Raw genomic sequence first — 14,852 nt, 5'->3', positions numbered from 1 at the left:
GGTTTAACTTGTCCATCAAATATTAAAACATGGATCAGATTCCGAAACTTTTAATAAAGTGGTGCTTGAAATTTAGTTCAACCAAAATGGTCATGTTTAACATTTTAATGACACATTATAAACATAAAGTAATAATAAACAACTAAAATAATAATTACAACCATCTCCTTCAAAGTGTCTTGTATTGTATCTTATCTTAGGATAAATAGGTTGAGAAAGAGAATTATTAAAATATAAAAATCGAGAATGAAAAAGAAAAGACAAATGATGTGCAACAAAATGGTAACAATGGTTTGAAGTATCATAACAAAATGGTTTCACATATCATAATCCAGCAAAATGATAACCATTTTGAAGTATTTTTTTAATATAGATGGATCCAGAGATGAAACACTGTAAAGAAGTCATATTTTTAAAAAATAAAAAAATGTCAAACAAAGGAAACGAAACTAAGATTTAACAAATGAATGGTTCTATGGTTACAACAAAATGATAACCATTTTGTTTTTCACATATTATACCCAATAAAAATTACTTTTTTACAATAGATAGAAAAAAAAAGTGGACGAAAAAGAGAGAACAAATGAAGGCTTTCATGGTTAAAATAACAGTGATCATTGTTTGTCACTTATCTAAGCAATGCCATATGTTAACTTACAGAAGAGCTTCGCATGAGTAAGAGTAAGATTATAAGTTTCAAAGGGGTGTGTGAGTTTCAAAGAAAGAGAAGGGGTGTGTGATTTCAATTTCAAAGAAAGAGAAAGGGTTTCAAAAAACCATTTGTTTGTCTACCGTGGGAGAGTAGGTTTGTAGGAAAGAGAAGTGACTTATACCTTAAATGATTGATTTATTTATTATTGATGAAAAGAAAATAGGTTTTTTATTATTGATTAAAAGAAAAAATCTGCTATGACAAATATAACTCTTATGCTTCGTTTGGTTGGGAGAAGAAAATAAGAAGAGAGAAATATGTGAGAAAGAGAGTGAAAAGAGTGAAACAGATGAGAAATAGAGTGAATTTTATTGTTGTTTGGTTGTATAAAAAAGAAGAGAAAGAAGTCATTTTTCTGCCCCACTCTTCACTAGATAAAGATTTGTTGTCCCAAATTATGTTTCAAATCATGTCGAACATCAATGAAAATATTTCATGTCAATTAAAAAATAAAATGTTCATTATTTTTTGTTTTTTGTTTCAATATTATTGGTGTAAGACATGATTTGAGACACAGTTTGAGACAATAGATCAGAGTCTCTCTTCTCCTCTCATTTTCTCCTCAGTTGGGAGGAGAAAGAGATTTTGTGGGCCTCTTCTTTTTTCTCTCCTCCCTCAAACTCTCTCCTAAACCAAATGAGAGAAAGATGATATTTCTCCTCAACTTCTCTCCTCTCACTCTCTTTCTCTTCTACCCCTCTAAATGAATGCTTAAAGATGTCACAGGAGATATCTATGTTGGTAATATAATCAGTCCATTTTATTAATATATAGATACATAGACAATATAAAAGATATAGATGAAGCTGATAATTAGGACTATGATTCGTTGTAGAAACACTAAGGCTCTCATGAATATTGCTGTTACAATTTAAACCTACCATGAGGTGTACAAAGATTCTATCTGGTAAGGATCATGCTAGTAAAACATGGATCACATATCTTAAAAAATTCATTATCTATATCTTAAGCTAATTATGTTTCACCAAGTGAAACATGTGACCTCCATTCCACACTAGTATTGGTGAAAAATATAAGAGAATCACAACATAATATTATCCAAACTATTACGTCAATTTTTATATTACTAGGTCTGAAAAGGGTGATGTACACAAAAGGCAAGCATCTTCTACTGCATTCGGTAACATGATTACAAGCATAAATTGACTAAGCAAGCATAAAATTCATATAAAAAGTTGTCCAATTAAAGTGTATAAATTGATGTCCAGGACCCCAATTGAGATTATATATTGATATAGTTTATCAGTCTCCACAACCATATAACAACCATAACTATGACCATATTCGTTGTATTATTTTGCAATAGTCCACTATTACGATAAATATAGCAAAATACAATCACAAAAGAAGAGAAGGATAATATCACGATATCATAGTTGAATTTGTATGAAATCAATCATTATTTATGTGTGAATCTCTCTTCCTTGACTCAAATAAGGAAGCTTAGTTGTGTTAATACATTTGGACTTTTCTATAAAAACAGTGAATTATCTTTCAGCTTAATAACTATTTCCATGGACGTGGTGATGGAACAAGTGTCGTATACACCACCCTTGTTAAATTAGTCCATGCATCAACTGTACAAAGTGACTTCAGAGGAAAGTAATTATTTAAAGATTGTCTTATAAAGTTATAAAGTAACAAAAGGTAAACTTATAAAACTCAGAAAACAATCTAGTGTCATGTGAAAAGTTAGAGATGGTAAACTGCAAAACATAACCCTTTTGTTTAAGATTCTCATAACTAATTTTTCAGAAAGAAAAAAACATTTTTGGCATATATTTCTGGGTGAGAAATTGAAAATTTTAGTTTTTACAAAAACCTCAGCATTAAACGTCTCAATTTATAAGAAATTAAAAAAAAGTTGAGGAATTAGATGCGGAGTTGCAACAGCCTTAACATTAGGAAGAATATATCCACCTAATAGAATTGTGACAGCATAATAGTAGGAGAAAAAAACTGCCCAACTCTACAAAATTAGAGTAATGAATTTAGCACACAATAATTAGAGAACCCATGTAAACAAATAAAAAAATTGAAGAACAAGACTAGTTTTGCTTATGCTCCAAGCAATGGTAAATATCAATTGCCAAAAAAAAAAGGCAGGTCTACTCACATTCTAGCAACAACTAAAACTTCAGGTCAAGGGGAATTCCTAGTTCACCGAAGCAATTTCAACAGAATGTGACTAATATTAAACCTGATTTATAATCAATATGACACCACTGGGACAAAATGGATATATACAGGACACAACAAATTTAAGCATCATCGCCGGAACCGGTAATGAATGAAACTACAACTGTAGTATCATCAAGCTTACCACCATAGTAACGGAATCCAGCATCTTGAGCAGCAGTAGAGAAAGGAGTCTGCCTGTTTTTATCCAGCGCTCGAAGACGTGCCAATGCAGCTATCTTCTGGGCTGTGACCTGAGGGCTAAAGCCAGCTCTTGTGGCTTGAACCACCACTGCTGTGATCTCATTATTGTACAAGTTGTCAAACAGGCCATCTGTACCGGCAATTATGACATCACCCGGAGCAACAGGGATTGTAAAAACCTGACATGAACAAGGCAACCATCTAAGCATTCTACAAGCAGCAAGGAACCAGATACAGACCGATGCATCCCACCAGGGAATAAGTTTACTATCCAATTTTATCACCATAAATAATTAACTTGATTGGTTGTCATGGGTAAATTAGTATATATGTTAATATGCAGAATACCGTAGCAATCACAAATATATGTTTTATCATTTAGCATATATATGTATATATGTGTATAGGAAACGACCAACCTACTCATAACACTGGAGACCTAACACCATAACTACAAACCTGTCTCCTAACTATTAGATCAGCTGTCATATCTTAATAGATCAGACGACGCCCCAATATTTTGGACTTGAAAACAATTAATTAAAGGAAAAATGCTAGAAACCCAGAAATGTAACTAGATTTATTTACACAATTAGCTGCTTGCTTAACGAGTAACAACTATTGGATTAATAATAGTAAAAGTATAGAACAAGCTGAATTATATGTCCTCTACTGTACTGATGTCACAGAAAATAACAATAAGGAGGCTAAATGCGTAAGATAGATGGACAAGAACAGAAATAATACAGATAGGATAGCTCAGGTGATTCCAAGAGTACCTGACTCTACCTTTCTAAATCTTACTCACTTTCTTTGCCACATACATTATCCTCTCTTCTCTCTATTTATACCCCTTAACCTGACCTATCCTTTTCCCCAATCAGTGCCCCCTGCCACGTAAGCAGTTAAGGAAATCACAATATTTCCCATGCTTCTTATAAGCCTCTTCCTAAACACCCCTTGACAGTGGTGGAGCTTTATCAGGTTCCCATCACTTTATCTTATTTAACAACTACCACATATGAATCTAGTTGAGTTCTATCAAAACTATGATTAGTTTGATTTTACTGTGCAGCACAACCTACTAAAATGCCTTAATTAACTTAGTCATGTGTTCTCAAGTTGTGTTTGTCCCTTTGTATGATTTTTTTCATTGACTAACTCTAATAGGCTATGGTGTGTTCAATTTAATCTTTGCTTACCTAAATTGTTCCAATTAAGTCCTTAAATTTACAATATAGCTGCCATCTAAACTATACTATTAAGTGTTCATTGCTAATGCCAGATTATAAATTTCTAATTATATGTGTAGCCTTGCAGGCTGTAGCTGACTGAGGCTAAAATATATAAGTGGATATCACATGCAGAGCATTGAACAGTCGAATTAGTAAAAATTAATTGAATACAAATTGTACATCAAGTGACTAAATTAGACACATTTAAAAACTATGGACTAAAGTGAACAAATCCTGAAAATCCTCAAGTAAGTCTCTTCATTATTCTCAGCTATAGCACTATTAGTATTTGTTGAGATGGCAAGCATTAGACACGACATGTTGCAGTTCTAATGCAAAATTGGCATATTATCCAACATAATATTTTAATGGCATTATAGCTGATAGCAGATTCGACTAGCAACATTTATAACTATAGAGACTCCATTAAAAGGAAAAAGGTCGAGGAACCAAATTAAAAATAGCAAAACTAATAGGGACCAAAAAGTTTAACCTTAAAGTAGATAGTGTCCAGAACTCTTCTCAGACTTGGTCCAAATCTTAGAGTGGATATACAGAAAGAAATGGTGGATTTTAGGGGTTGAAAAGAGAACCTAAGTAAAATACCATTATGTTTTATACGCATTTATTATATTAAAGGGTTAGTTTGAGAGTTGAATTTCGGAGGGGGAGGAAGGGAAAGGAAAGGCTTGGGAGCCATGAAATACACTTTGAGATGACTCCCAAGCCTTCCTTTTCCCTTCCTTCCCCTCCAAAATCCAACTCCCAAACTAACCCTAAGGGTATTAGAATTTAGAAGTGAAAAACAAGCAGCAGATCCAGTAGCGAAGTTATTTTAAGTATTAAACAAATTGGCATTGAGAGCGAATGAAAGGATGCTTCATTGCCCTCTCCTAAAGATGAAGTTCAGAATAGGAAAATACCTGACCAGAACTAGGTAAATCACCATTACTACCACATTCCAGCTGATAGGTGAAATTGAAATCATGTTGCTGCACTGGGGACCGGAATACAGTCTGGCCACCACGGACCACCATAAACCCACTGTCTCCTAAATTAATAGCATTAAGCCCCTATGAAAGGAACACAACAAATCAATATATGTCAACAAAAAGAATACAACATAATAAGATCACTTTCAGGAGTACCAAAACTGTTATATACAAAGCCAAACAAACTTCTGTTTTTGATTGGTGAACAATTTTATTTCTATTTAATGAGGACAGGGTCAAAGCACATTTCTGGGGGTTTGAACCTGGAAACTCACACTAAATGTTTGGCAGCTTAACCACCTAAGCTGACTCTAGGCCCTAGGAGATACAAAGACAACAAACTTAAATTTGAGATAGTTAAAGAACCTCAGCTTTAAATTTAAAGGTCTCAAGCAGAGCATGAGTCTCTCTGTAAACAGTTGTTTAATAACATCCAATGCAGTCGGTTAAAATTCAAATGGTCACAAAATCTATAAGTTCAAAGATTAAAGCCTTGACAAATTACATTGCCCTAAGATAGAATTACAAAACCAGTAATCTTCCAGCAATTACATAATCATATGCTTTGATGAGTCCAATTCCAACAAACTTATATCTCAGAAAATTAAAGAACCTCACTTTTAAAGTTTAAGACCTCGTGCATAGAATGGGTCTCTGTGAACAAATAATTTTTTTCATCACCATTCAATGCAGTGAGTTAAAATTCACGAGATCAAAATCTACAAGTTCCTTGACAAATAACATCACCCTATCTATGTTCCAGGACAGAGTTCAGAAACCATTAGCCTTTTGGAAATTGAGCTTCATGTTACATATTTTTATGCTTTGTTGACTCCAATGATTACAAACATATATTTAGAGAGTTCTAAGATAATGGCCTTGACAAATTACATCACCCTCTCTATGTTTCAGGACAGGGTTCAGAAGCCATTAGTCACTTTGGCATTTGAGCTTCATATCATATCACCATATACTTTGATGAGTCCAATGCTGACAAACTTATATTTCAGAAAATCAAAGAAAAACCACAGTTATAAACTTTAAGGTCTCAATTCTCTCTCTCTGTCTCTCCCTCCATTGACAAATGTCATTGCCCTCTATATGTTCCAGGATGGAGTTCTGAAACCATTGATTATTTTTTGGGAATTGAGCATCATATTACATAACCTTATGTTCTGATGAGTCCAATACCAACAAACGTATATTCAGAAACTTCTAAGATTACGGCCTAGAAATTACAATGCCCTCTCTATTTTTCCAGGAGAGAGTTCCAAAGCGAGTAGTCCTTTTTAGAATTGAGTTTCATATCATTAATTTTATGCTTTGATTATTTCACTGCCAACAAACTTATACTTCAGAAAATTAAAGAACATACTCAAGCTATCTCTTACTCTCCCTTTCCCTCTCCCACCCCCTCTTCCTCTGTACTAAGTCATTGTTACAGAACCGAAGCTCTTGCAATATACCAAAGAGAACAGAATAAAGGTGAAGGTAACCTGATCGGTAAGTGCTATGATGCATGCTGTAGAGGAACCCCTAGCTTTTGTACTTGAGTGTGCTTTTTCAAGAACCCTAGCTGGGTCAATAGAACCTTTGGGTTCCTCCTGAATAGCATCCACTGATTTGGACATGAGTTCACGAGAGTAAAATCCAGAATTAACTCCCAGATCTGCCCAGCCACCAACACCATCTGCTACCCCTAATACTTGTTCCTCAGAACATATAAAATGAGCATCTTCTCCACCAGTTTCTTCTTTATCAGGATGAGGCAAGTAGCATGACCCTGATATTAACTTGAGGGATTTGCCTGAAGGAGACTTCCTGCAATGATCATCCAATCATGTCATGCAGGCCATTAAGATTGTAAATACAGAATATACTTTTAACTAATACATAGCCTCAGATGTTCTTGGTTATATAGCCTATACATGTTGCTCGTGGATCCAAAAGTTACAACACCATAAATACAGTATCACCAATCCGAACTAAAGAAAAAGTAGAAACAACAATAACTTATGTATCCGTTCAAAAGAGATTCGGTTAGCACCTGGTTGACAAAGGAACTACATAACATATCAGTGTAACCAAACAAAAAATCATTACAAGGTCTTATCATGATAAAATGCAATAATACTTTTACTATTGACATATGCACTCAACTAGTATTGGTTAAATAATAATTAAAAACACTAATCCTTCATGTCATCAATATGAAAAATCACTTGTTTAAAATGTAAAGGCAAATAAATTATAAAAAGCATCAACCTTTCTTATTTAGGAGGGAAAATGATTAGAGTCCCCTTTAAGTTTCGGTATTTGGAAAATAGACTCACCGGCTTTCAATTTCCGCAATTAATCATTTTAACTTCGGAAAAAAATAAGTCTTAACAACCACTTTAGAGCATGTTAAGAAATTATCTCAAAAGCTCTCTCACAAAACATTTGATTTTAAGTTGTCTGAACACAATAAGTTAATCCAAACACACACATAACCTTCTTTTCTTTACGAATGAACTCATCTTCCAACCTACATAGTCAATTGCGGCAAATAGTGGCGCCATCGATCCAAGGCAGAGGGCATATGCGACACAAAAGGCAACCTTATCACGTTTCTCAGTAGCGGTCATCACGGTTGCATGCACAGCCAGTAGTGAGTGAAATAGTGGCTTTGACGAGTTAGAGAGAGGAGCAGCTATCTTCTTTCCTAATTGGGTTCAGCCTTTTCACATTTCTGATTCTTACTTTTTTCTTGCAATTTTACCCTCACTTTAACTCATCAAAGTTCTATATTACCCTCTTTAACTCGACAAATTTCTATTCTGCCCTCTTTTTATCTTTAAATCCCTTATTTGCCCTCAATTGGTCAGCGGCTTCGCTACGCTATCCAGGATTGACTACATAGCTTCCATCCAATCTCAACTTAAAAAGAGTCGCCAATTTAGCCTTTTTTTAAACATAAATGTTAAGAAACAAAAACTTAAAACCTAAAAAAAGGTTTCTCTGTTGAATATAAATTAACTATTGAGAACATTTCTACAGATAGGGGAGGCAAATTACAAAATTGAAATTTGAAGAGTCTATTTTAGCAAAGGACCAGAGTTGAAGGGTTTTATATTCCCAAAATTGCGCCATCCAAATACCAATGTTCATTAAATTCCAACTTTCCAGTGCTTTTAAAATATTAATGCTAAAAAATGCAAGTGAGACTTTCTATGTAAACATGAGATCATACGCTTCTTACTCAAACTAGCAATAGTTAAAATCACCATATTCAAATATGTTAGCTATTAGTCTTTTTAAAATGCCCTTAGATGTTTATTATAGCAAGAACCACAAAAAATAAACTATGAGTGACACATTTATGACATACACAATGAACAACAAGCAGCACCAAATGCACATGATTATATTGAATCAAATGCATGTTATGATTATATTATAACACTGAATATCAAAGAGAGAACATACTGTGCAGATGAATCTGCTGAATTCGCTAGCTGCTCCTCACAGGCAGGAGTGTCAAAAGGCACGTCCTGAGCAGGTCCAACAGAGAAACATGTTGATGATGAGCTATTGAAATCTCTAGACCCCGACTCTGAGTAAGGATTAGAATTGCGCCAAGTCTTTGCAGCACTATAAATAAAGTATCCATAAACCTCAAGACGATTTGGCTGCTGATGGTTTTTCAAACTCATGCTCACTTTTCCCCCATTCCCCAAACTCGCGCTTAAATGGATATTACCACTATGATGACTACGCTTCAGACCCAACTTATCTAAACAGCATACACCAACCACAGCTCTAGACAACGGAGCAGCCATTGTTTTACTCTGAAATTCCCTGCCTGCAGAATCGATGCGGTATCCACACACCCGAATTGACGAAAACACACACGATAAGTCGTTAACCACAGTCAAATTTCTACCTTTTCCAACTAAATCCAAGCTCGAAGCCAATGCAATGCAGCCAGGACGCATAAATCGATCACAAGACCAATAATTTGCAGAGTGATAAAACTTTGAAGTCCCAAACAAAAATTTCCCCTTTCCAATAAAAAATTCAGCAGCAAAGTCCTCTTTCCCAGCAATAGATCTCTGAATTAGGGTTCTAAGTCTTGAAAAGTGATCAAATTGCATATTTTTTTTATAGAGCAACAACAAAACAATAATTTATGTTACCGGCACTGTAAGCAAAACACAATCTCATAACTCCCAATACATTAATAATACCCTTCAATTTATTCAGAGCCCTAGAGAAAAAGAGTGCATATAATTAAGATAAAATTGAAGAGATTATCGAAATTAATGATAAAATAACTAAGAAAAACGTGTAGGGAAAGATATTATAGGTGAAGGGTAGCGTAGAGAATGAACGATGAAGGGATTAGGGTTGAAAGTGAAGAAGTTTGGTGAGAGAAAGAGGAATAAGGGAAAGGGTTCGGTTTATTTATTTATCCCCTTCTCCTCTTCCAACTTTCTGTTTTGGAGATGAGATCTTTCAGTTTATCATTATATTATATTTTATTATTACATGATAATTATTAATTATGAATTTTATCGTGGTGATTAAATATAATAACAAATTATACTTACATTCTATTTAAAATTATCTAAATTATTCACCATTTTTAAACTTAAATAAAGTATCCTTAATTATATATATATTATAATCGTCTCTATTTTTATGTAAAAATTTACATTTATCTTCATTACGATGGTTCAATATAATATATGTATATAATTATGTAATTTTGAATGGTTGTGTAAGTTAAAAAAAAGACAAATAATTTTTATAATTTTACTAAAACTCAAGAGATGACAATATAATTTACTCCATGTACGATTTTATTAGTCATCTAATATTTATTTTATATATCAATATATTAATTACTATAAAATATATATATATATATATATATAACTTAAAAATTTATTGGGTAAGAAGAAAATGTTAATCTAGTCTTATTATATTTTCATATAGAAAAAAAGATGAATTTTAATGTCCATGCATTTAAAATATGTCACTTTTATTCCAGAATGGATGTACTTTTAAACTACAACTTCATACCCCAAAAAGTTGGTAAAATGTAATAGAAATTCATCTTAATATGTCATCTCCCTGTCATATATAGCTCCAGCAATTAGTTATCTTCTTCTTTTTGTTAATTTACTATTTTGCATTTTGCATTTTTAATATGATGAAACAATTTGGCGATGCAACAATTTGGTTGGACCAAGGAAATAGGTTATACCCTCATGAATAAATATATTATTCTCATTAAATATATATTAACTTTATATTTTTTTAAAGAATGAGAATGAAATTGTATATGTAATTTGTCATGCTTAAATTGAATATGTAGATTGTTTAAAGTTGGAATTATATAATTGAGAGAAAATACTTATTCTCATGTATTAATCTTCCACCTTATACCAACATTCAAGAAATTGTATATTCCTGGTTGGATATAGAAAAAAATGTGACCTACTCACAAGATGGATATGTATTTCTTCTCAATTTTCATGTCCAATGTACCAAACATTAGCTCATACTACACAAGAATCACACAATTATTCAACATTTTTTCAAAACACTTTAACATTAATATGAGAATAACTCAATGTCATTTATTATCATTCCAAAACATTGATAATCATTTTTATAATCTCCTAAAGACAATTTGCATGCCATATTGAGGTAACACATTCATCATCAACATTGGCCCATGTGCATATGTAGGAGAAACAAAAAATGAATATCTCTGTAAGATCAAAGCAAGAACAAGCTTCATTTCAACCATAGCTAAATTTTGACCCACACAAAAGTTTGGGCCTAACCCAAAGGAAAAATATGGAACTGCATGATTTTGAGGCTCAAAAAATCTCATAGGATTGAATTCAAGAGCATCTTCTCCCCACAACTCAGTACTATGATGAACTGAAGTGATAGACATATATAGTACTGTACCAGCAAGGATATCAATGTTTCCAACCTTGACTCTTTTACTTGCTTGTCTTGCTAATACCCCTGTTATAGGGTAGAGTCTAAGTGTTTCTTGAAGTATCATGTTCATCTGTTGAGAAAAAACAAGAGACAATGTTACTACTTTGAAAATGTGAATTGATTAATTTGGAGGCCCACTTATTAAAATTGAGTATATGAATTAGGTGATGCGGCTGCAATATTGAAATTATGGTGATTGTTGTAACTGAATCATACCAATTGTAGTGTGATGTTGGATCATAATAATGAGGTCGTATAGGACCATAATGCAACCACATCAGATCGTATTTGGGTCACATAGGGCCGCAATGCAATTGCATTGGGTCACATTTAGGTCGCATAGAGCCGCAATACAACAGTGATGAATATCATTTAGGTCGCATTTAGATTACATTAAATTCAAAAATATTTTCTATCACAAAATAATTTACACTATAATAATCGTAATCTGCATCACAATAATAATAATGAGTATAATCACAATAATCGTGATCACATCCACAATTTAAAATACCGGGTGGAACACACATATTTTATGCATTAAACTATCAAATTAAGGGTACCTAGCAATATGTTAAAAGCCTGATCAAATGAGTTCATCGAACAAACTATGATTCTAGTATGAAACTATGGATATTATTTTGTTCAATCACAAATATAGCTTGAATTGAACATCACTAAAAGGTCTTGCCAATTAAAAATGTGCTTACAAATAACTCATCAATATTAATAAGATTTAAATCACATGCAACTTAATTAACATTCCACAAGTACCAACTCTTATTGACAAATTAAAAATGCATCGAAGTTAAGAAACTAGAAATGTAAAAACAAACTTACAAGTTTTAAGTCACTTAATGTTTCTGCAGTTGGAGATGTATCATACCCTATAACACTAAGTACCTCCTTACGTGCCTTGCTTTGCCATTCTTGATTCAACCCTAAAAGGAGAAGTACCCAACTCAATGAATTTGCAGCAGTATCTTTACCTGCAAGGTAGAAATTTCTACACTCATCTATTATCTCCTTCAACTTCAACCTTTGTTTCTCATTGGTGCTATATTTGTGAGAAGATATCAACAAAGAAAGCAAGTTATCTGAATCTTTTTCTGCTCTATGGGTATTCTCAATCAATACTTGAATTAATTCACTGGTTTTCTTTGCTAATCTCTTTCTTTCTAAGTTCTTCTTGGTAGGTAGAAACCTGCAGATTCATAGTTTAACTGTATAAGGAGTAAATTAATTAAATGGATGACCCATACATAAATTTTATGTTTTACTTGTTTGTAAAATAAATTTAGTGAAAGTAAGTTGGAAATAGTATACAAAATATATTAGTATTATATAAAAAATGAGCACACAGAGAAAATAATAAACTGCTATATATAGGTGAGTTCTTTTATACCTAAATCCAGGAATATAAACACTTCTAGTAGCAAGGGAGACAAGGTGAAGTTGTTGTTCTTGTAACTCAAAAATCTCTTTCCCTTCTTTATAGCTGCTTCCAAATGCAACTCTTGATATAATATCAGCTGATAAATAATGTAGATCTCCATTCACTTCTATCTCAAATTCATCAATGCCTCTATTCTTTTCTTCCCACTTCTTAAACATTATTTTTGTGCTGTCTATCATGTCTGGAATCCAAGACTAGTTTTGAAATACATTTTAGTCACAAATTTGGCAATTTATATTCAATACCATAATATAGATTCATAAGAATATAAACACTAGCAACTACGTCATATAGATTAATGCAACATATGGTTTGTAAAGGGTTCATTCCGTCAAATTACATGAATAATAACTTATACTTTGATATAAGAATACCTTTTCAGTGCTTTCATCATGTGAGGGGGTGAATATCAAATGATGTAGAAATTTCTCCAATCAAAACATTCATGTAAAGTAAATAATTGATTTTCATAGCTAATACTATTGCTCCAGCCGAAATATTATACCAATTAGCATTTTACATAAACAAGTAGGTTTCTACACCAACTAAACAGTGACATCTTTCTTATAGCCAAACAAAAATGAGAAAAACACTACGGTTTAATTTTGCAATTTTTTTACATGATAGGTGTTAGGTGTACATTTAAAGTTACTATCTCTATTACATCAGTCTAATATAAACTTAATATTTATGCATTTAAAAAATTTCACATCATCAATACATAAGATATTCATGTGTATTACTTTTATTAGTTAATAAATGAATGGTAATGAAAATATCGATAATATAAAAAAACTCTTATATTATCAATATTAAATTCTTTAATATAGATAGGAATCCTCTTTAGAAGAGGTCAATACCCGATGGAGATTGCGAAATATGGCAAAATGACCATGATTTAATGTTATTTATTAATAAAAATTAAATAAAAAATCATCATCATATTTTAGTACCGGAGTATTCAGGCAAAGAGTTGGACATCTTCAATATACCTAAACATTGTATAAGGAAGAGATTATTACCTTAACTCGCTCCATTTTAAAAGCGTTGTTAGCTATTACTCTATGAGCAGCCCATTTTTCACCTTTAGCCATGAGTATCCCATCTCCAAAGAACAACTTCATGAAGGGATTTGGTTCCATCCTCTCAAACCACACACCCGTTTTCAAAAGTGCTTCTTTAATGATATATGGGTCAGACAATGCCAACCTAGGTTTGGAACCATGCCAATACAAAATAGTTTTTCCATATATGGAACACCACCTATGATAAAATGGGGACACACGTTGAACAATGTCATGACATAAAGTCATTGGTTTAGATTGAACTTCAGTATACATGTGTCTAATCTCATGAGTGTTTCCTTTGATCAAATGGTAGGAAGGGCCTCTTATACCTTGTTTGTTATAGTGATGTGCAATGAGCCATGGAACCCATATGATGGAGTATGCAACTTTTGCAGCTAATACTAGTAGGAGAGTGAAGATTAGAAATAGTATAAGATGATCCATTATTAGGATTTCTAAGTATGTAAAGAGTGGAGTGAAGTACTGTATTGCAAGGATGAATTTCTGAAAGGCATTTAAATAAAGTTGGAATCATCGCCGTTAATGGAGAGACAAGTACACCCAAAACAAGAGAAAAAAATTGATATGGTGAAATTTTAGGTGCAAATATTATTTTTATCACTTATACAATAGACAACAACTTTTCAGTATCATCATCTCATCTCATTGATTTTTTATTGGTTTTTTACGGTGCAATAAATGAAAATTAAATTAAGATGAATAATATTTAGTGTATTCATTTAATTCATTATGAATTCATATTATTTTAATTTAATTTAAGGCATTATATATAGTACATTATTATATACATTTTTACTAAAAATAGTATTTTATTGATAGTATTATAAAACAATAGATTTATTATTTTCATGGATAAGATAATAATGGAGGAGGAAGAGCAAGGGAGAAAAAAAACACATTATCCCTCTTTTTTATACAAAAATACCAAATTCATTCTATTTCTCATTTATTTTTCTTTTTTCC

General features: G+C 32.5%; 2 protein-coding genes across 2 annotated transcripts; both read right to left on the bottom strand.

Annotated features, from left to right (window-relative positions):
* Window positions 1-2,726: 2,726 nt before the first annotated feature.
* On the bottom strand, window positions 2,727-9,807 carry LOC109339772 (probable protein phosphatase 2C 55). The gene is made up of 4 exons (XM_019577288.1): window positions 8,811-9,807; window positions 6,839-7,163; window positions 5,274-5,423; window positions 2,727-3,294 (listed from the first exon to the last, which is right to left on the bottom strand). The coding sequence occupies exons 1-4, from the start codon at window positions 9,476-9,478 to the stop codon at window positions 2,995-2,997; spliced, it is 1,443 nt and encodes a 480-aa protein (XP_019432833.1). The 5' UTR covers window positions 9,479-9,807; the 3' UTR covers window positions 2,727-2,994.
* Window positions 9,808-10,955: 1,148 nt separating this feature from the next.
* Window positions 10,956-14,335, bottom strand: LOC109339762 (cytochrome P450 734A1-like). The gene is made up of 4 exons (XM_019577277.1): window positions 13,824-14,335; window positions 12,751-12,995; window positions 12,186-12,549; window positions 10,956-11,415 (listed from the first exon to the last, which is right to left on the bottom strand). Exons 1-4 carry the CDS (start codon window positions 14,310-14,312, stop codon window positions 11,002-11,004), a joined length of 1,512 nt encoding a protein of 503 aa, XP_019432822.1. The 5' UTR covers window positions 14,313-14,335; the 3' UTR covers window positions 10,956-11,001.
* Window positions 14,336-14,852: the final 517 nt, after the last annotated feature.

The sequence above is a fragment of the Lupinus angustifolius genome, unplaced genomic scaffold (assembly GCF_001865875.1).
Source record: "Lupinus angustifolius cultivar Tanjil unplaced genomic scaffold, LupAngTanjil_v1.0 Scaffold_102_10, whole genome shotgun sequence".
NCBI lineage: Eukaryota > Viridiplantae > Streptophyta > Magnoliopsida > Fabales > Fabaceae > Lupinus > Lupinus angustifolius.
This window is presented reverse-complemented; position numbering and strand designations above follow the sequence as displayed.